Raw genomic sequence first — 21,763 nt, 5'->3', positions numbered from 1 at the left:
CAGCCGACCAGGCTCCTCTGTCCATGGGATTTTCCAGGCAAGAGTACTGGAGTGGGGTGCCATCGCCTTGTGTGTACTGCACATAGCTATGAAGTTGTTTCTTGGAGGAGGAAATGTCAATCCACTTAGTTCTTGCCTGGAAAACTCCATAGACAGAGGAGCCTGGCAGGCTACAGTCCATGAGGTTGCAAAGAGTTGGACATGGCTGAGTAACTGAGCACACATAAAGTTATTTAAATTTTAGATGCTGAATCATAATTTCTTTAAGAAACTTCATTGAATTTTTTGACTCTATGAATAATACATACTCATTCCAAAATAATTCAGAAAATAGAGTATAAATATAGACAAAGGAATAAATACAGCTATGTTCCCATGAAATAAATAGTTTATATTGTTATTTTTTTAATTTTTAGCAATTAGCAGGCTTACTGCAAATACAGTCATTCCTCAGTACCCACAAGGGACTGATTCCAGGGTCCCCCATCAGTACCAAATTCCAAGGAGGCTTAAGCTTCTTATATAAAATGGCATAGTGTTTGCATTTAACTTATGCACAGACTCCTATATATTTTAAATCACCTCTAGATGACTTATAATACTGAATACAACATAAATGCTATCTAAATATTTACAAATACAATGTAAATGCTAAGTAAATAGTACGCAGTGCATAGCAAATTCAAGTTTAGCTTTTGGAAACTTTCAGGATTTAAAAATATATATAATATATATATAATATAAATAATATAAATATAAATAATGTAAATGTAAATAATATATAATATATATATATTATTTACAGTTGGTTGACACAAAGTTATGAAGCCTGCAAATACAGAGGGTCAACGGTATTCATTTCCTACTTGACAGTTTTGTTTCCCACTGCCAGTACTATCTAAATACCAAAACATGTTTTATATAAACTAAGCTAGAACACATACACTGCTGAGGCATAGAATAGCTCTGCAGTGACCTATCCTCTTTACCTCTCTACAACCCCATGGACTTTTTTTTTTTTTTAACTTACTTTCACAAACTGGAATCCTTTGGAACCAAACCCTATTTTCATCATCTTGACATTTTTGAAAAGCATATTTCATCATCCGGTACCTAGAGAGAGATTATAATACATTTTCTCTTCTTAAAAATCACATCTCTGAAACCTAGCCTCCTCAAACCAGTAATATAGAGGCACTTCTAAGTAAGAAATTTGGCACAAAAGAGTCAAAAGTCTTGGCCCTTCAAGTAAGAAAACTGCTTTAGACTTAGGGTGCTCCCAGCAAAGACATTTTCATGTCAATAAAGGACTGAAAAGTTAGAGATGCTAGTTAGACCTTTATAACCTCGCATCCTCTGTTAATGTGACAATGAAGAACCTTAAAAGGGAGTCACCAGGACAAATTGAGGCTAGAATTAATGCATAAAGCAAGATGGAGACCCTTTATGAGAATGAGTCTTACTAACCCTTCTTGGCAAGATGTATTAGCTGGCACCACGAGTGAATCAACTGGAGGTTCTCGAACATCTTCTTCCAAAGGTTGGCATTGTGCTTCTAGAGGAGCAAAGTTGAAATTACTTATATATGCTTGATATAAAAGAGAAAGACAACTCAGGAACTGAAAATACCTTCACACCGAGGGACAGACGGACTCCAATTTCCTGAAACATACAATGAATGGATCTGTTTCCCACAAGCAAGTAACCAAGGTCACAGGTGTAGTCTACAGTCATCCCAGAGACAAAGAGGACCCTATTTCCACCTGTATGCCGACCATGGTGGAGCCCAGAGGGTGGCTGACAGCCTGGAGAGAAAACTTCCCACATAAATACCAACAAAAACTCAAGAACACTAAATATACAACATTTGACAATAGACAATCTGAAACTTTTAAGCAAAACAGCAAGCCCTTATTCATTACTGAGTGCTTTCTGCTCTTTTGAAGGAAACTGCCACCTTAAAAACAGATCTTCTGAATTATCTACCTTGACTTTATCCCATATCCAAGGGAGCATTTGGATAAAGAACATATACAACACGAATAGACTGTTTTAATACAGAATGGGATGGTAATCTATGCCCCTTTGCTTTTTCCCACAACTCTAGCTTTGAGTGGGAGGTAACAAACAAGAATAAACAAATAAATACCTCCATTTTTTCTCCACTTGATTTTTACCTTTTTCACAAACTGGTATTTCAGGATCCCAGGTGTTATTGGCTTTGCAACGAACCTGACTGCTGCCCTTCAAAATAAATCCATCATCACACTTGAATATCACACTGTCATTGTAGAAATATGGAGCTTCCTTTCCAGATATCTTGTATCCATTTGCAACATGGACATGCGAGCATTGAACAGCAGGGAGGGAGAGTTTACAGAGAGGAGCAGGGCCACTCCAGATGCCTGTCTCTTGATCATTGCTTATACAACGAATTGTGCTCTCCCCAATGAGGTTGTACTTCACTCCTCTCTCTGGCCCAGGGTTACATGTGTAAGTAACTGTAGTTCCATACAGGACATCTTCTGAAGAACTGCCTGTGTGTACTCCATTGTAGATAACAGGAGGTGGTGGGCAGGTGATATCTGGAGGGAGGAAAACTTACTCTACAATTCTGTTTCAGTATTAAACACCAAAGAAAAGAAATGAAGCTGATTATAAATCTTTTATCAGGTTTCCTAGAGAATATGGGTGAGATATGATTATGTTTTGTGTCAAAACTCATCATGTATGTAAAATTCAATTTAAAAGATTTCATTGAAAAAATCTTTGCAATGTGTTAAAAGATGTATATAAATATCATATTGTGACTAAAGTCTGACAGCAAATTATTAAGAAAAGAATTCTTTTTATAACAACCAATAGGTCAATAGGCAGACAGAATGAAAATCACAATCACAGAAAACTAACCAAACTGATCACAGGGACCACAACATGTCTAACTCAATAAAACTATGAGCCACCAGGATAGATGGGTCATGGTGGCGACTTATGACATAATGTGGTCCACTTGAGAAGGAAATGGCAAACCACTTCAGTATTCTTTCTTTGAGAACCCCATGAACTGTATGAAAAGGCAAAAAGATATGACACTGAATGATGACCTCCTCAAGTTGGTAGGTGCCCAATATGCTACTGGAGAAGAGTGGAGAAATAACTCCAGAAAGAATGAAGAGACAGAGCCAAAGTGAAAACAATCCCCAGCTGGGGATGTGACTGATGATGGAAGTAAAGTCTGATGCTGTAAAGAACAATATTGCATAGGAACCTGGAATGTTAGGTCCACAAATCAAGGTAAATTGGAAATGGTCAAACGAGATGACAAGAGTGAACATCAACTGTTTAGGAATCAGTGAACTAAAATGGACTGGAATGGGATAATTTAGTTCAGATGACCAATATATCTATTACTGTGGACAAGAATCCCTTAGAAGAAATGGAGTTTCCCTAAAAGTCTACAAAATAGTCTGAAATGCAGTACTTGGGTGCAATCTCAAAAATGACAGAATGATCTCTGTTCATTTCCAAGGCAAACAATTCAATATCACAGTAATCCAAGTCTGTACACCAACCACTAATGCTGAAGAAGCTGAAGCTGAATGGTTCTAGGATGACCTACAAGACACTCTAGAACTAACACCCAAAAAAGATATTCTTTTCATCACAGGGGACTGGAATGCAAAAGTAGGAAGTCAAGAGATACCTGGAACAACGGGCAAGTTTGCCCTGGAGTACAAAATGAAGCAAGGCAAAGGCTAACAGAGTTTTGCCAAGAGAATGAACTGGTCACAGCAAATATCCTTTTCCAACAACACAAGAGATGACTCTATACATGGACGTCACCAGATGGTTAATACCAAAATCATATTGATTATATTCTTTTCAGAAGATGGAGAAGCTCTATACAATTAGCAAAAACATGACTGGGAGCTGACTGTGGCTCAGATCATGAACTCCTTATTGCAAAATTCAGACTTAAATTGAAGAAAGTAGAGAAAACCACCAGACCTTCAGATAAGACCTAAATCAAATCTCTTCTGATTATACAGTGGAGGTGACAAATAGATTCAAGGGATTAGATCTGATAGACAAAATGCCTGAAAAACTATAGATAGAAGTTCATGACATTGTACAGGAGGTAGTGATTAAGACCATCTGAAAGAAAAAAAAAAATGCAAAGAGTCAAAATGGTTTCCTGAGGAGGCCTTACAAATAGCTAAGAAAAGAAGAGAAGTGAAAGGCAAAGGAGACAAGGAAAGATAAACCCATCTGAATACAGAGTTCCAAAGAATAGCAAGAAGAGATAAGAAAGCCTTTTTTCAAGTGATCAATGCAAAGAAATAGAGGAAAACAATAGAATGGGAAGAAACTAGAGATCTCTTCAAGAACATTTAAGATACCAAGGGAACATTTCATACAAAGATGGGCACAATAAAGGACAGAAATGGTATAGACCTAACGGAAGCAGAAGATATTAAGAAGAGGTGGCAAGAATACACAGAAGAGTTATACAAAAAAGATCTTCAAGACTCAGATAATGATGATCCTGTGATCACTCACCTATAGTCAGACATCCTAGAGTGTGAATTCAAGTGGGCATTAGGAAACATCACTGCAAACAAAGGTAGTGGAGATGATGGAATTCCAGCTGAGCTATTTCAAATCCTAAAAGATGGTGCTATGAAAGTGTGGCACTCAATATTCAAGAAAATTTGGAAAACTCATCAGTGACCACAAGAATGGAAAAAGTCACTTTTCATTCCAATCCCAAAGAAAGGCAATGCCAAAGTAGTTTCACACTAGCACACAAATGTTCACCCACTAGTAAAGTAATGCTCAAAATTCTCCAAGCTAAGCTTCAACAGTACTGAACCAAGAACTTCCAGATGTTCAAGCTGGATTTAGCAAAGGCAGAGGAACCAGAGATCAAATTGCCAACATCCGTTGGATTGTAGAAAAACAGGAGTTCCAGAAGAACATCTACTTCTGCTTTATTGACTATGCCAAAGCCTTTGACTGTGGATCACAACATCACAACAAATTGTGGAAAATTCTTAAAGAGATGGGAACCCCAGACAACCTTACCTGTCTCCTGAGAAATTTGTATGCAGGTCAAGAAGTGACAATTAGAACCAGATATGGAACAACAGACTGGTTCCAAATTGGGAAAGGAGTACATAAAGGCTGTATATTGTCACCCTGCTTGTTTAACTTATATGCAGAGTACATCATGCAAAATGCTGGGCTGGATGAAGCACAAGCTGGAATAAAGATTGCCAGGAGAAATATTAATAACCTAAAATAAGCAGATGACATCACCCTAAGGCAGAAAGTGAAGAGGAAGTAAAGGGCCTCTTGATGAAAGTGAAAGAAGAGAGTGAAAATGCTGGCCTAAAACTCAACATTCAAAAAATGAAAATCATGGCATCTGGTCCCATCACTTCATGGCAAACAAATGGAGAAACAATGCAGTGAGAGACTTTATTTTCTTCGGCTCCAAAATCACTGAAGATGGTGACAACAGCCATGAAATTAAAATATGCTTGTTCCTTGGAAGAAAAGGTATGACCAACCTAGACAGCATATTAAAAAGCAGAAACATTACTTTGCCAAAAAAGGTCCTTCTAGTCAAAGCTAGAGGGCTATGAGGGCTTCCCTTATAGCTCAGTTGGTAAAGTATCTGTCTGCAATGCAGAAGACCCGGGTTCAATACCTGGGTCAGGAAGATACCCTGGAGAATGAAATGGCAACCCACTCCAGTATTCTTGCCTGGAGAATCCCATGGACAGAGGAGCCTGGCAGGCTGCAGTCCATGCGATCACAAGAGTCGGACATGACGGAGCAACTAAAGAGAGAGAGAGAGAGTCAAAGCTATAGTTTTTCCAGTAGTCATGTGTGGATGTGAGAGTTGGAGCATAAAGAAAGCTGAGCATCCAAGAATTGATGCTTTTGAACTGTGGTGTTGGAGAAGACTGTTTCAAGTCCTTTGGACTGCAAGGAGATCACATCAGTCAATCCTAAAGGAAATCAGTCTTGAATATTCATTGGAAGGACTTCTGAAGCTGAAACTCCAATACTTTGGGCACCTGATGCAAAAGACCCTGATGCTGGAAGGACTGAAGTCAGGAGAAGAAGGGGACACCAGAGGATGAGATGGCTGGTTGGCATCACCTACGTGTTGGACATGTGTTGAGCAAGCTCTGGGAGTTGGAGATGGACAGGGCAGCTTGGCATGCTGTAGTCCATGGAGTTGCAAAGAGTCGGATATGACTTAGTACTGAACTGATATGAATAGGTCAATAAACAGCACAGAGGAATAGAATTAAGGTTTTTTGAGATGGTTTATCTTTGTGTTGTGATGGTATGGTAGGTTAGCCAAGAATTTTTATTGTTTACTTAACATCTACTTTTTGATAGACAATGTTCTCATCCTTAATGTAGGGATAGTAGCATTTAATTATAACAACTTTGAGGTCTGAAATCTTATGGCAACATTACAGATAAGAGGCATGAGTTCAGAGAAATTACATAAATTGCCCCAAGTCAATAAGTAGAAATAGAATCTGAGTTCAGATCCCATCTCAGTCCTATTTCTTACCACTAAGCTAGTATACCCAGACTTAAGGATGATAGTTCATATACTTACTGACTTCATTACTCTTATTCTCCCAAATCACATAAGAGAATCAGTAAATGAGTTCACATTAAGTGATTGCTATGCTTTGAGTAAAAGAGGAGGCAACAGAAAGCAAAACTGTGCAACTATAACTATTGATAGAGAGAAAAGAATGGAATCTAATATTCATAATCCCATAACATGTCTAAAACAGAAATCTCATAGGAAGCTAAAGTGAAAGTGAAAGTGAAGTTGCTCAGTCGTGTCCGACTCTTTGAGACCTCATAGACTGTAGCCTACCAAGCTCCTCTGTCCATGGGATTTTCCAGGCAATAGTACTAGAGTGGATTGCCATTTCCTTCTCCAGGGGATCTTCCTGACCCAGGGATCAAACCCGGGTCTCCTGCATTGTAGACAGACGCTTTACCATCTGAGCCACCACAGGAAGCTAGATCCTCTGTTATTCATATTCATTGATCTCACATTATTCTAGATCCCCTGTTATTTTTCTACTTACCTTTACAAAGACGAATTTCCATAAACCAAGGAATTGTGCCTTGACACTGCTGATAGACACTTTCACCCAGTCGGTACCTAGGGACAAAGAGTCAAGACATTTTGTTATCTGTGGACCATTAGCCTAAGCAAAAGCTATTGGCTCAATAGCACATATTACTTTCAGGACAGGCAACTATAGGAACAAAAATGTAGCCACCAGGAGCACAACCCATCCACTGAACAGCATAGTCTCCATTAATGGAAAAACAGAGTGATCAACATGTCCACAAACCCATGAAGAAGGTCTTTGAGATAAACTCTTAACACAGGGCTTGCAGTGTACCTACTGTAGTCTGAGATAGTCCTCACTTACCCTTCATCACAAGAAGAGTTAACATCTGGTCTAATAAATTGGTTCTTGGGTTTTTTAAAGACTTGCTTTCCGACAGGTTCACATTCTGCCACTAAGGAAAAAAAAAGGAGAATGAGAAATCAACTGAAGGCCATTTCAAAACCAAAAAAAAAAAATAAAAAAAAAATCAAAATTCAGAGCCTGGCACCTTTGCATGTGGGAGCAGTGGGCATCCACACTCCATCAGGGGTACAATGTATGGATTCTTCTCCCACCAGCTCATAGCCAAGGTCACAGCTGTATTTTATGGATGTCCCAGGGTCAAAGCGAACCCTGTGTCTGTCTTCCTTCTGCCCATTGAGGATTTTAGGAGGGGCTTGACAATCTAAAAGAAAGGCAGATAATTTTTCTTATGTAAACAACAGAAAAAACTGAGCCAAAGATATTGATATCAATGCTACAATGCCATTCTGGTGGCAGTTGTACAGTACAGCCGTAATCTTGCAGCCCAGTTTTGGGTAACTTTAGGTCAGTGGTTATCTTTTTCTTTTTCTTTTTTTTTTCTGCATTTAGGCTGCTGTAGATTGTTTTCCATTCCAACTGAGTGCTCCAACTCATTTGCTGTCTCTTCCTGTTTTAAGGAACCCTCTTGTATGCTTCTAATGGGAGATTCTGATCTATCTATAGGGTGGGATTTTGCTGAAGTCTCTTTTAAGAAATCACTGTTAAGACAAGCAAACATTTTCTCCAGTTTTTTTTTTTTTTTTCACTTTAAAGAAAGGGACAATTTAGTGATCCCTAATGTTTTTCCTCCAAGGATACTTCCACAAAATGAATGGTAGTGTTTTAAAAGGCTTCTGTATAACTGATATTCACTATATTTGATGAGGGTGGGCTTCCCTGAAAGCTCAGCTGGTAAAGAATCCACCTGCAATGCAGGAGAACCCGGTTCGATCTCTGGGCTGGGAAGATTCCCTGGAGAAGGGATGGGCTACCCATTTCAGTATTCTTGGGCTTCCCTGGTGGTTCAGATGGTAAAGAATCTGCCTGCAAGGTGGGAAGATTCCAACCCAAGGATGGGGAAACAATGGAAACAGTGGCAGACTTTATTTTCTTGGACTCCAAAATTGCTGCGCATGGTGACTGCAGCCATGTAATTAATAGACACTTGCTCCTTGAAAGAAAACGTATGACCAACCTAGACAGCATATTAAAAAGCAGAGACATTACTTTGCCGACAAAGGTCTGTATAGTCAAAGCTATGGTTTTTCCAGTAGTCACATATGGATGTAAGAGTCAGACCATAAATAAAGCTGAGCACCAAAGAATTGATGCTTTTGGACTGCGGTGTTGGAGAAGATTCTTGAGAATCCATTGGACTGCAAGGAGATCCAACCAGTCAATCCTAAAGGAAATCAGGCCTGAATGTTCATTGGAAGGACTGATGCTGAAGCTCCAATACTTTGGCCACCTGATGTGAACAGCTAACTCATTGGAAAAGACCCTGATGCTGAGAAAGATTGAAGACAGGAGAAGGGGATGACAGAGGATGAGATGGATGGATGTCATCACTGACTCGATGGACCTGAGTTTGAGCAAGCTCTGGGAGTTGGTGATGGACAGGGAGGCCTGATGTGATGCAGTCCATGGGGGTCACAAAGAGTCGGACATGACTGAGTGACTGAACTAAACTGATACTTGGTATAATTGAGGGGACTGGAAGCTGGAAAAGGTCCTGCTGAAGTCCATAACACCTTCTCTAATGTTTCTAAAGAAGAAATCAGTAGCATTTATTCTGAACATTGGAATACCCACCCTTTTCACAGACTGGTACTGACGGTTCCCATGTGCCTTGGGCATTACATCGGACTGCCCTGCTACCCTTCATGGTAAAGCCAAACATGCAAGCAAATACCACAGTGTCATTATAGGAATATTGATCTCTCTGCCCAGATGATATTTGGCCTCTTGGGATCTGAGGAGGTGGACACAAAAGCTCAGAAACAGAAAGTTCACAGCGTGGGGCAGGTCCGCTCCAGGTCCCAGTCTTCTGACTATCGGTGGTACAACGGATAGTTCTCTCCCCAACGAGGATGAAGTTCACTCCTTTCTCTGGGCCTGGGTCACAAGTGTAACTGACTGTGCTTCCATATCGAAAGATCACTGAAGAGGTGCCTGTATGTCTTCCATTGAGTATAGAAGGAGGTGATGGGCAAAGAATTTCTAGAAAATTAGAGAGATAGTTGACAAGATTACAGCTGTACTATCAACAAAGAATGTCTCCGGTGTTTCTAGATGCCACTCTCATATCCTCGGTTCAGGGACAATAGTGTTTGAATCTGTGATGAATCTGTCAAAGCAGCTATAGCAAAATAATTCAGAAAGTATGATCTAAAATTTTGTTCCTGAATATATCTACTTTGCTGATCCTTTTATTCCTTTTACCAAGTATATAATCTCCATTATGTGCATGGCCTGGATGGCAATTGTACATAGCTTTCAGAGAAAGAAATGCCCAGGAACCCTGTCTTACCTGAGTAAGCAAAGGATAAAGAGATAATACAAGGATGCTTCAGTGAAGAATATATCCCTTAAAATCTAAAGATTTCTTCACAGCCTGTGCAAGTCAGTGAAACTTTGAGCCATGCTGTGCAGGGCCACCCAAGATGAATGGTCATGGTGGAGAGTTCTGAAAAAAATGTGATCCACTGGAGAAGGAAATGGCAAACTACTTCAGTACTCCTACCTTGAGAACCCCGTGAACAGTATGAAAAGACAAAGATCTCTAGAGGAGATCTTTGCTCTATAAGATCTGTGTAGTAACAACTAGACAAAAAACTTTCAGTTAAGCTGAGGAGGCAGTGTCTTGCTGAACCTCTGGCCAAGGAGCAAGTTACAAACTACAGTTGCCTAACTTACCTTCACATGCTGGCATCCTGGTCCAAAAAGTACGCTGTCCAAAAATTACACACTGACTAGAAAGTGGTCCTTGTAACCGATACCTGGAGACAAAGGGAGGTCATTCAGAATGATTAGGCAGAATGAAAGCCTCTATTAAAAATCCAAGATAAATTCACTTAATTTGTGGGCACTAACTTCTTTTTATCAGCATTATCTCACAACCTCAAGCTGTCCATCGACCCTCATAGTTTCACAGTTCACACCATGCACACATAAGTCAAATGAATGAAACCCCATTGGGCCTCTAGACACTCACCCTTCATTACAGGAAAAGTTCACAGTTGCACCAACCCCAAAACTAGTGGGCCTCTTTATCTGCCCATTGAGAAATGGTCCTGGAGCTTCACACTCTGCCTCTAAGAAAGCAATCCAAAGATGAGCAAAATATGGCAAGTAACATAATAGCCCAAATTCTTAACCCAGATGATTGTCAATTTAGAGTACCTTTACATGTGGGAGCAACAGCACTCCAGTCTCCCGAAGACAAACAGTGAATGGTGTTTTCTCCAAGAAGTAAATAACCAGGTTCACAATTGTAGGTCACAGTCAATCCTGGAGCAAAGGAGCCAACACTCTCCCCTGTGTGATGCCCATTGGCAATTGTGGGAAGTGAAGGACACTCCAGGGGGATATCTTTACACACACATTAGGAAAAAGGTCATCAGATAACAGTTCCTTCACAGTCTATATTTTGATTTAGTACATACATCCAAATAAATGATACATGATGTATGGCAAACAGTCATTATTAATATTCAACTCAGTCTTTTAAAGATTAAACAGGTGTGGTTTAATTATATCCATTTTATACTACAAATAGTACATTATATTTTAGTTATACTTTATGAATTATATTTACCATGTGAAAACCTTCAATTACCAAAAAATAAAGTCCATTTTTCACTCATACTCCCATTCTACCCTTAAGCCTATTCTATGCCCCAAAAGTAGCATGCTGTTATTTATAAGATTATCCTGCCAGATATCAGTAATATAGTTTGTTTTTATCCTATATGTGATATATACACACACATTTTTCCTTTGTGTGATGCTCAATACATATTGTTCAATGCCTTGCTTTATTTGTTTAATAATCTATGTCTTTCCGTGTCAATACATAGAGGCCTATCTAAGTCTTTATAAAGACTTAATTGTTTTTCAGGCTTCCCTGATGGCTCAGATGGTAAAGAATCTGCCTGCAATGCAGGAGACTTGGGTTCCATCCCTAGGTCAGGAATACCCCATGGAGAAGGGAATGGCAACTCATTCTAGTATTCTTGCCTGGAGAATTCCATGGACAAAAGAGCCTGGCAGACTCCAGTCTGTGAGTCTCAAAGAGTCAGACATGATTGAGTGACTATCAAACACACACACAATTGTTTTCCATGGTCACCTCATTTGTGACTATCTTCAGAATGCCCCCAAGATTTTATAGATAGAATCGTATTTTGATTATTTTGATAGTACAATTTTTGTCAAAGATTGCCAGATCCCATAATTACATAACTGAAATTCAGATTTAGAGTTCAAGCAACGTAAGTCAAACAAAATACAAAGAAAAGGAACTTACAGTAGTTCCTGTTCTCAAAGTTGTTGTTCAGTCACTAAGTCATGTCCAACTCTTTGCAACCCAATGGACTGCAGCATACCAGACTTCCCTGTCCTTCACTGTCTCCTGGAGTTTGCAAAAACTCATGTCCATTTTCAAAGTAACTTGATTTGAAATGTTATGGCTTAGGAGATGAGTTTGGAATATAGTGTGGATCACTCAGAAAGTATTTATAGAGGTCAAAGGGAATGGCAAATCATTTCTGCCGTACTACATTAACAGCTCTTATAGATAAATTTTAAATCCATTTAGTATGTTTTTGCTTTAGGAGCCCACATTTCTTTTCATTTGACAATACCTTAGATAGACAGTTTAAACTATCCACTTTCCACAGTCCAGACTAACTCTGGCCTCTATCATTGTGAGATATTCCATTCAAATATTAGGTGTGTTCAGTTAGATTTTCCCATTATATTTTAAAATTATTTGCTCTATTGATGAATGAACATTTATATCCCTCTACAACTAAGGAAAAAAAAAATAGGAAACTGTCATTTTCACCCTTTCCCTTGCTTCCTCCCTCCACCCTTACCATTTACACATTCACACTGTTCTTCCTTCAGAATGATCCCAAACTTAACCTGCACAGAAATGGAAGGGACCAAGCTCCTGGTTCAATTTTACTTTCATTCTACTCACCACTCTCACAGGTTGGTAATGGTGTCGGACCCCACCTTCTATTTGCTCGGCACCAAACAGTTTTGTTTCCTTTCATGGTGAAATTGGCATTACAGGAAAATGTCACAGCATCACCGTGTCTGAATGGTGGTCTAGATGTTTTACTTCGGTATCCCCCTGGTACTATGGGTTCAGAGCAAACAGAATTTCTGTCGTAATATTCACAGATAGGAGGAGCTTTATCCCAGATTCCATTCACATTGTCTTTACTTATACAAAAAAGACGTCTTTCTCCAATGAGGCGGAAGGCACTCTGACATGTATAGGTCACCACAGCATTATGAGCTACAGGACCAGAATAATAACTACTGCGTCCATTTTTGATAGAAGGAGGGGGGTCACAAAAAATTCCTGCAAAGTAGGAAAGAAAATATGTGGTCACACTGATCATGAAAATAAGATTCAAATTTAGATAAAAGATCCAAATATAGGTCATGTCACTGTTTCAGAAATAGATTAGAAATTCATATAATTTCTTTCTTATTCATACTGACTCTGACAGCTCAGTAAGAGCTGTCCCTAAGCTGCTAAATTCTTACCTTTCTCTTGATCTTCAGCAAAAAAAGCAATTAGGACCAAAAAATAACAATGAAACAGAATTTATTGAATAGTTCTGTGTCTAATCAACTTTAATAATGAAACAAAAGGTAAATAGTACATGAAAATAATGTTAATGACGTACTAATTACATGTGTACAATTTGGACTCAATAGGCCTGGTTTCAAATCCCCACAGTCATTCAATAGCTGCGTGACCTTAGGCAAGTCTCACCCTCTTTAAGCCTCAGTTTCCTAATCTAGTAAGAAAGTAGCTGAAAATGACAAGTACAATACCTGGAACATGCTAATTATGCAACACCTATTTCAAGCACAACTGGGGCTATTAAGTATAGAGACCACATTCTGTCCTGTTACAAAAGATACTGCATCCTCACTGCAAGTCAATTGTCTTCTTTTAATGCTTGTCTCCTTTGAAGAAGCCACAGGAAATGGTTTCAAATAATATCTTTTATTTACTTGTCCTATTGGGCATGAAGAATATTAATTGTTTATAGCTGTGTTAGTATATGTACACTTTTCCTGAGTGAGTCTCAGAATAAAGAAAAAACTGCCAACCTCTGAAACTTCTGGTTGATTTCCATTTAGCTCCAAGATTTGCTCATCAGATGAGGAAGTGGCATTACCATGTCAGTGCATCAGTGCTATTCATTTTCAGCTGGAGTAACTTTTGAGAGCCTTTATCCTTATACACATAGAATACTCAACACCATTTGTAGTCAACTGAATAAAGTTAGTTTTGGCCTGCATTCTAAAACATACAGAAGAGTGGCATGTATATGTTCAAAGCATACATGTTGATAGATTTTATAATTGATAAATGCATAAGAACAGACCAAAAATCACGAGGCACAATCCATACTTGATTACTTTTGCTTTCTACTCACGTTCACAGACAGGAAATTTATTACTCCAGAAAACTCTCATTCCTTCTGAGACACACTGACTAGAAGACTGGCCATTTAACCGGTACCTTAAACAATAAGGGGCAGCAAATTATCACCAGAACAAACCAATTCTCCGTTACATGGAAACTAAACACTTCTTTCAAGAGTGTGGGATTAATGGGGTCTATCTTCATAAGAATTTTCCCTAAGGAAAAAGTCCAAGATTGTGAATTAGCTAAGTTATATGAAGACTTCAGACCAGCTAAAAACACAGAGCAAACAGTCCTGATGGTCTGCTCTTTCCTTGAGTTCTTGCTTTAATCTTCAGCATCCAAATGTTAAGATTTTCTTGACCATTAGAAGGAAACAACCTTAGTTCCTAGTGAAGAAAACATCAAAGACTTTGTTTCTTAAGCTCACTTCAAAGAGCCCCTCTTACTGAACCCTCAACATCCATTCAGTCTCCATAAAAGAAATCTTAACTTCTGAGCCTAATCTTTGCTTTTGCAAATGATGAGAGGACAGTTCCCAACTTTGGCTGACCATGCACACATTTGGAGAAAATAAATGGGATTCTTTTAACAACAGAATTCTTAATCATAAAAGGTAAAGAAAAGGAGAGAGAAAATCAGAGGCAAAGAAATGTAACTGTCTTTAAAGATCACACTTAGCAATGACTAGCTATGGGTCACTTTGCACTCACCCTTTATCACAAACAAATGAAACCTCTGCCCCAAGCTGGAGATTAGGAGGAGCTACCACACGACCATTGAGAAGTTGGTTTGGAATGTCATCACATGATTTCACTAGGAAAAAAGAAACAAGGCTGGCACATGAAGAGTCAGGAAACAACTGAGTTTCCTTGAGATGAAATAGACCTTTATGCACCTTCACATTTGGGTACTAGATGGCTCCAGGTTCCCAAGGATGTACATTGTATAGGATTAGTTCCAATGAGAGTGTAGCCAGGCTCACAGCTGTAGGACACTTCCTGTCCAACTGCAAAGAATTCCTCATCCAATTGGTTATAATTACCATGGTGGGTATGTGGAGGTGGTAGACACCCTGAGAAGAAAACAGGACCGGAGGCCTGTTATTTCTAAAATAAGAACTTTCTTCTCTACAACCTAAGCCAATTTAGGGTTGGCAGGAGTTGGATAAAGGTGGTCATGTCAGCCCTCCTAAGTTTAAGGCAAACACTCTTTTGGGTGAGACAGAGTGATGCTACTATATGTTACATATTTTAGACATGATGAACTTTGCGTCTATCTCCTCTGTATCTTGATCTGTGCCAGGAAATATGACCCCTCCTCATCATTTTCCTGTTTTATTTAAATGGATATCCTCTCACTAATACTGTAGCCAAGGGAACCAAACTATTATAATGCCTTTTTTTTTTTTTTAACCACCATAATTTCTGCTTTCTTCCTGATTAATGTATATCTAGCTCTGTCCCAGAATATAGTAAATTTCTCATCTCTTCAACATTTAGATACTACTTTCAAAGTTTACTTTAAAATTTTTTTCCCACTTACCACATCACCCTATTTAACCCCCCAAATAATATGTAATTATTTTATATTGTTAGGTTGATCATGTTTCCATTATAAAATTATAATTATCTTTTAATTTGTGTCTATCTATTGATTGTGAAAACTGATAAACATATTTTACTATTGTGATTATGCAACTATTATTCACATAATACCACCGTATCATGATTGGTCAACAGAAAATAACAGAATTCTATATCACTAAAACTACTATTTAATAGAAAAACTTGAATTTACTTTTTAAAATCCAGATACATAGAAGAATTATTTTGGATTATTTTTTGAAAAATAAAAATGTCCAGGTATTGCTACTTTTCTCTCCAGAGCTCCAGGTGTGTTTCTAATGAGCAGATATGTTTAAAAGCAACTGGACTATATAATGATCTCTTACTTTTATCTAGTTTGTTGCACCTTTTCTATTTCATATTCAGTGCTCCCATTTCACTTAGTTTATGTTTTCCAATTTCTCTGTCTCTTTTTTGTTGTTATTGCTGCTGTTCTTTCTCAAGCCTTTATCAAGCATAGTAGAAAAGCTTTTGTACACCTATATGTATGTAGTATTATAATAAAAATATTTTAGAAAATTTATGAATCTTTGCCTAGCTACTTTTAAATTCTTTAACCAGGATATCCAACAACACACACTGTCTTTATCATCCTCTTCTCATAGGTATCCTACATCTATCTCTCCCAAAATCTCATTTTATTTCTAGATCCCCAAAGTTGCAGCCCAACTCACCCTTGAAGCACTTTGGCAGTGGAGGATTCCATTTGCTGTTTGGTTGGCACCATACTGTGTTGCTGCCTTTCATGGTAAAGCCAGGCTTACACTTAAACATCACAGAGTCATTTAAAGAAAATGAACGCCTAAATCCAGATTCCATAGCTCCATTTTCAACTTCTGGAATTGGGCATTTGACTACAGGAATACACTGAGGGGGAGGGCTGTTCCAGATGCCAACTTGATTGTCTTTGCTGGTGCAATATATTGACTTCTCACCCAAGAGGTCAAACAGCTTTTTCCCATTCTGTCCAACATGGCACTGATAAGTAACCACTGTTCCATAGTAAAAGTAGTCTCTATTGCTGCTCTGAAAGTCTCCATTAGAGATGGCTGGGGGTGGCTCACAAGGAATAGCTTTGGCAGTGTGGTAGATAGGAAAAGAGAGAAGGTATTTAAATATTATATCTTCTGTAACAAACACATGAAAAGATGCTCAACATCACTTATTATCAGAGAAATGCAAATCAAAACCACAATGAGGTACCATCTCACACCAGTCAGAATGGCTGCTATCAAACAGTCTACAAACAATAAATGCTGGAGAGGGTGTGGAGAAAAGGGAACCCTCTTACACTGTTGGTGGGAATGCAAGGTAGTACAGCCACTATGGAGAACAGTGTGGAGATTCCTTAAAACACTGGAAGTAGAACTGCTATATGACCCAGCAATCCCACTGCTGGGCATACACACTGAGGAAACCAGAATTGAAAGAGAAACGTGTACCCCAATATTCATCGCAGCACTGTTTATAATAGCCAGGACATGGAAGCAACCTAGATGTCCATCAGCAGATGAATGGATAAGAAAGCTGTGGTACATATACACAATGGAGTATTACTCAGCCATTAAAAAGAATACATTTGAATCAGTTCTAATGAGGTGGATGAACTGGTGCCTATTATACAGAGTGAAGTAAGCCAGAAAGAAAAACACCAATACAGTATACTAATGCATATATATGAAATTTAGAAAGATGGTAACGATGACCCTATATGCGAGACAGCAAAAGAGACACAGATGTATAGAACAGTCTTTTGGAATCTGTGGAAGAAGGCGAGGGTAGGATGATCTGAGAGAATAGCATTGAAACATGTATATTATCATATGTGAAACAGATTGCCAGTCCATGTTAAATGCATGAGACAGGGTGCTCAGGGCTGGTGCACTGGGATGACCCTGAGGGATGGGATGGGGAGGGAGTGGGATGAGGGTTCAGGATAGGGAACACGTGTACACCCATGGCTGATTCATGTCAATGTATGGCAAAAACCACCACAATATTGTAAAGTAATTAGCCTCCAATTAAAATAAAAAGAAAAGAAATTTAAAAATAAATGTAATATCTTCTGGGAATTTTGTCTCAACTCTTGCAAACCAAACTTCCACTTCACCTACAATTAACCCATATTGCTGAAATTCTGTAAGCTCATCTCAAAGATGGTTCTAAATGGAAAGTATCAAGGTAGGAAGATACATGGAACTGGCCTAATAAAACCTCCTAAATATGACTTAGTCACCAGTCCTCACCCCCAGAGTACAGATAAACTCTTACAAAAGGTACTTAGAGTGCCATAAATTCTGCTTGGGTTTAAGCTGGCAGAGTGGAGTCTTGTAGCATATTTTAGACTTGAGCAATTATTCACTGTGAACTAACTTACCATCAAGGTACAGTAAGCGAAAGAAAGGGTAGTGGGATCGGGGGCATGGAAGAAAATAAATCACAGATTTGTGTCCAGATCTGCTCAGAACAAGTGTAACCTTCCTGGGTACTTATTTTGATGTGTAGATGCACACTTTCCCTCTAGAGGGGGACAAGAACAAAAATTCTACTCACATTCACAAAGGGGTAGGTCCTTATCCCAGGTTACTGTATTGTCTGAGATAAGACATGTAGCAGATGTGTCACCAATGAGTCGATATCTAAAGATAAAGAGATGAGTGATCATCTCCCAGCTGGACATTTTAGAAAAGCTTAGAACTTTTTCCACTGAAAGAATGGCAAAGAATAGAATATCATGGTGAAAGTAATGGTGAAGGACTATGGACATATACATAAGATTCAACAATGTAAAGACAAATGAAATTTGACCTCCTGGTCACTAACACTGAAGATTTAAAATTGGAAGAGGAGTAGCGCAAATTTTTTCTCTTCTAGGGATCCACTCTAGTGGGTCATCCTAAACAGTTCTCCCTGGAGCATATCAGAGAGGTGATTCTTTTTATTTATCCATTTTTAAGGGTGGGTGGCAATTACTCATATCTTTTTTTTTTGGAAGACAGATGATTTCCATTGAAACTACTGTTCTAATATCCACGTACTTGGAGATGTCTCCTGCCAACTCACCCTCTGTCACAAGAAAATGTAATTGTTGCCCCAAACATGATACCCTGAGGTGTGTGGACAGAGCCATGGAGGAGTTCTCTAGGAACCGTACATGATTTACCTACAAGGGAGAACAAAACAGAAAAAAAAAAAAAAATTGGGATTGGGATTTTAGGGATTTTTTTCTGCTTTTATTAAATTCCAATATGACTGGACTGGCTGAGCAGCCTACCCATGCTTATGCAAAGAACTTTTGGACATTTAGAAAATTTTTATCTTTCAACTCCATAACACTATTTGTTTAAAACCTGTAGTCTATATTTCTAAGTGTGGATGAAAATATTATTTGTGGTCAACCATAATTTATAGTCTCTTAGTTCAGTTCAGTCACTCAGTCATGTCCGATTCTTTGCGACCCCATGAATTGCAGCACGCCAGGCCTCCCTGTCCATCACCAACTCTCAGAGTTCACTCAAACTCACGTCCATCGAGTCAGTGATGCCATCCAGCCATCTCATCCTCTGTCGTCCCCTTCTCCTCCTGCCCCCAATCCCTCCCAGCATCAGAGTCCCGACTCTTTGCAATCCCATGGACTGTAGTCTACCAGGCTTCTCTGTCCATGGGATTTTCCAGGCCAAGAGTACTGGAGTGGGTTGCCATTTCCTTCTCCAGGGGATCTTCCTGACCCAGGGATTAAACCAGGTCTCCTGCATTGCAGGCAGATGCTTTACCCTCTGAGCCACCAGGTACTGTAATTTATAGTCTCTCCTCCCTTTTATACTCTGTCAGTTGATGGCAACATCTAGCAAGTCTTGTGGCTTAAAAAAAAAAAAAAAAATTATCATTTCCTTTCTATAGCTCATTATTTACCACCTGTCCTTAATTCAATTGATCATCAAGTTTTCATGACTAGATTTCAGAAATCTCTCTCCAAACCAATTATTTTGCTACTACTAAAATCTCTCATTAAATCACTGAGTAATAAAATTTACCTTTCTAATGCCAGTTGCCACTGGTCCAGTAAATGTTTCATGCCACTGCACACATTATCATTTAGAATCACAAATGCAGTCATGCTACTCCCCACACCCAAAAAATTACAATCACTTACCAATGTTCATTGGAAAAAAAAATGTATGGCCCATGACAGTTAAGTTCCAGTCCTCGTCATTTACTATTTCGCACCATGAACCTTGTGTTCCAACCACAATTTTTTTTTCTATTTTGTATTTTTCAAAGACATCATGTTCTTCCATATCTTTATATGTTGACATATGCTATTATTTTCTGTCTGTAATGCCCAGATGTCCCGGTTCTCCTAGATAGCACTTATTATTTATTCTCTGTGATGTCATATAATTTTATCTCTATAGATTAAAAAATTATACCATAGCACAGTGTTTGCTTAAAAGCCAGTCTCTACAAATAGTATAGGAGTTCCTCAGAGACTAGCATATTAATTTATATATCTCTCCCCAACCCCACCATCTAGCTTCATGCTTTATACCTAGTGATTATTCAAATATACTTCTTGAATTGAATTGGGTAAGATTGAGGTGAAACTAATATTAGAATTAGTTTATACTAATTGGCTCAGACGGTAAAGCATCTGCCTGCAATGAGGGAAACCCGGGTTTGATTCCTGGGTGGGGAAGATCCCCTGGAGAAGGACATGGCAACCCACTCCAGTATTCTTGCCTGGAAAATTCCATAGACTGGGGAGACTGGTAGGCTACAGTCCATGGGGTCGCAAAGAGTTGGACATGACTGAGCAATTTCACTTTAATATATATATATATATATATATTAAAGATATATATACTTAAAGTTATATATATTAAGATATATATAACTTTTAAGATCACTATAACACAGTACAGAGACCATAGAACAAAGTCATGAAAATTATAGGATAAACAGAGTTGGCCAGCTGTGATGATTTAACTCCAATACCCAATATCTAATACCCTTAGGAGTAAAAGAAAACATGGAGAATCTAGGAACTCATTCATTTGAGATTACTGACTAATCTTCTTATCTTTTATCTTGAAAATTACAGGTTAGCCCATAGAGACATGCTATAGACTCAAAGATTCTTCTATTACAGATTACTCACGTTTACAGAATTGCTGAGCATTTGACCAGTTGGAGGTCTTTAGGCAGGTGACAAAGAATGACTTCTTGAAATACCCAGGAAGGCACTCATATTCCCAAGTTTTGCCAACAGCAAACTCAGACTGATCACTCTGAATTTTAGGCTTAGCAAAAGGATATCTTGGCAGGAATTTACACTGACCTAGAGACAAAGATCACAGGAATATCAAAACTGAGAGGCTAAAATCTCTACTGTGCTTCTGTATGGTCACAAGTTACAATGACAAATTTTATCTTTAGAAATTAAATCTAATATGTAGATATTTGGGGGAGTCAAAGAAAATGTATCTTACAGTATGAACGCATATACAGAGAAACAAGCTCAGGAGTTCAAAGACTTTTTATGACAGACTTCAGAAGAAGAGCTGGAGAAAATAATTTTTTAATAAAATGCCACAAAGACTCTGGAGTTCCACCTTTATAAAATCTCATAAAAACAAACTAAAATGGTATAAAAACTTTTCTTCAATATCACAGGAAACAAGTATATCAAGTATATCAGATTTTGTGACCTCATCTCATGTAAGAACCTCCAAAATTACTTTTATGAATTATCATTCCTATTTTAGTCTTTAAAACTTTAGGCCCTAGTAAGGAGAAAATGCTGGGCTGGAAGAAGCACAAGCTGGAATCAAGATTGCTGGGAGAAATATCAATAACCTCAGATATGCAGATGACACCACCCTTATGGCAGAAAGTGAAGAGGAACTCAAAAGCCTCTTGATGAAGGTGAAAGAGGAGAGTGAAAAAGTTGGCTTAAAACTCAACATTCAGAAAACGAAATCATGGCA

The 21,763-nt window shown here is 38.5% G+C and overlaps 1 protein-coding gene across 4 annotated transcripts in view; it reads right to left on the bottom strand.

Annotated features, from left to right (window-relative positions):
• The window catches only part of CR2 (complement component (3d/Epstein Barr virus) receptor 2), a 49,098-nt gene that overhangs the window by 14,699 nt on the left and 12,636 nt on the right, over positions 1–21,763 (bottom strand). Inside the window, exons 2-20 of one of the 4 annotated variants that reach the window (XM_010854239.1) lie at positions 20,935–21,114; positions 18,840–18,939; positions 18,330–18,415; positions 16,451–16,849; positions 15,047–15,223; positions 14,862–14,964; positions 14,159–14,244; positions 12,676–13,065; positions 10,872–11,060; positions 10,684–10,783; positions 10,386–10,468; positions 9,282–9,689; positions 7,675–7,851; positions 7,488–7,578; positions 7,134–7,210; positions 2,178–2,585; positions 1,630–1,662; positions 1,468–1,555; positions 1,031–1,113 (exon numbers count right to left, since the gene is read on the bottom strand). In XM_010854239.1, the coding sequence (XP_010852541.1) occupies positions 1,031–1,113; positions 1,468–1,555; positions 1,630–1,662; positions 2,178–2,585; positions 7,134–7,210; positions 7,488–7,578; positions 7,675–7,851; positions 9,282–9,689; positions 10,386–10,468; positions 10,684–10,783; positions 10,872–11,060; positions 12,676–13,065; positions 14,159–14,244; positions 14,862–14,964; positions 15,047–15,223; positions 16,451–16,849; positions 18,330–18,415; positions 18,840–18,939; positions 20,935–21,114 (3,258 nt within the window). The remainder of the gene's footprint in view (positions 1–1,030; positions 1,114–1,467; positions 1,556–1,629; positions 1,663–2,177; positions 2,586–7,133; positions 7,211–7,487; positions 7,579–7,674; positions 7,852–9,281; positions 9,690–10,385; positions 10,469–10,683; positions 10,784–10,871; positions 11,061–12,675; positions 13,066–14,158; positions 14,245–14,861; positions 14,965–15,046; positions 15,224–16,450; positions 16,850–18,329; positions 18,416–18,839; positions 18,940–20,934; positions 21,115–21,763) is intronic. The other 3 variants (XM_010854240.1, XM_010854241.1, XM_010854242.1) reach the window with 3 other exon arrangements.

Source organism: Bison bison, unplaced genomic scaffold (genome assembly GCF_000754665.1).
Source record: "Bison bison bison isolate TAMUID 2011002044 unplaced genomic scaffold, Bison_UMD1.0 scf7180017864338, whole genome shotgun sequence".
Taxonomy (NCBI): Eukaryota; Metazoa; Chordata; class Mammalia; order Artiodactyla; family Bovidae; genus Bison; species Bison bison.
This window is presented reverse-complemented; position numbering and strand designations above follow the sequence as displayed.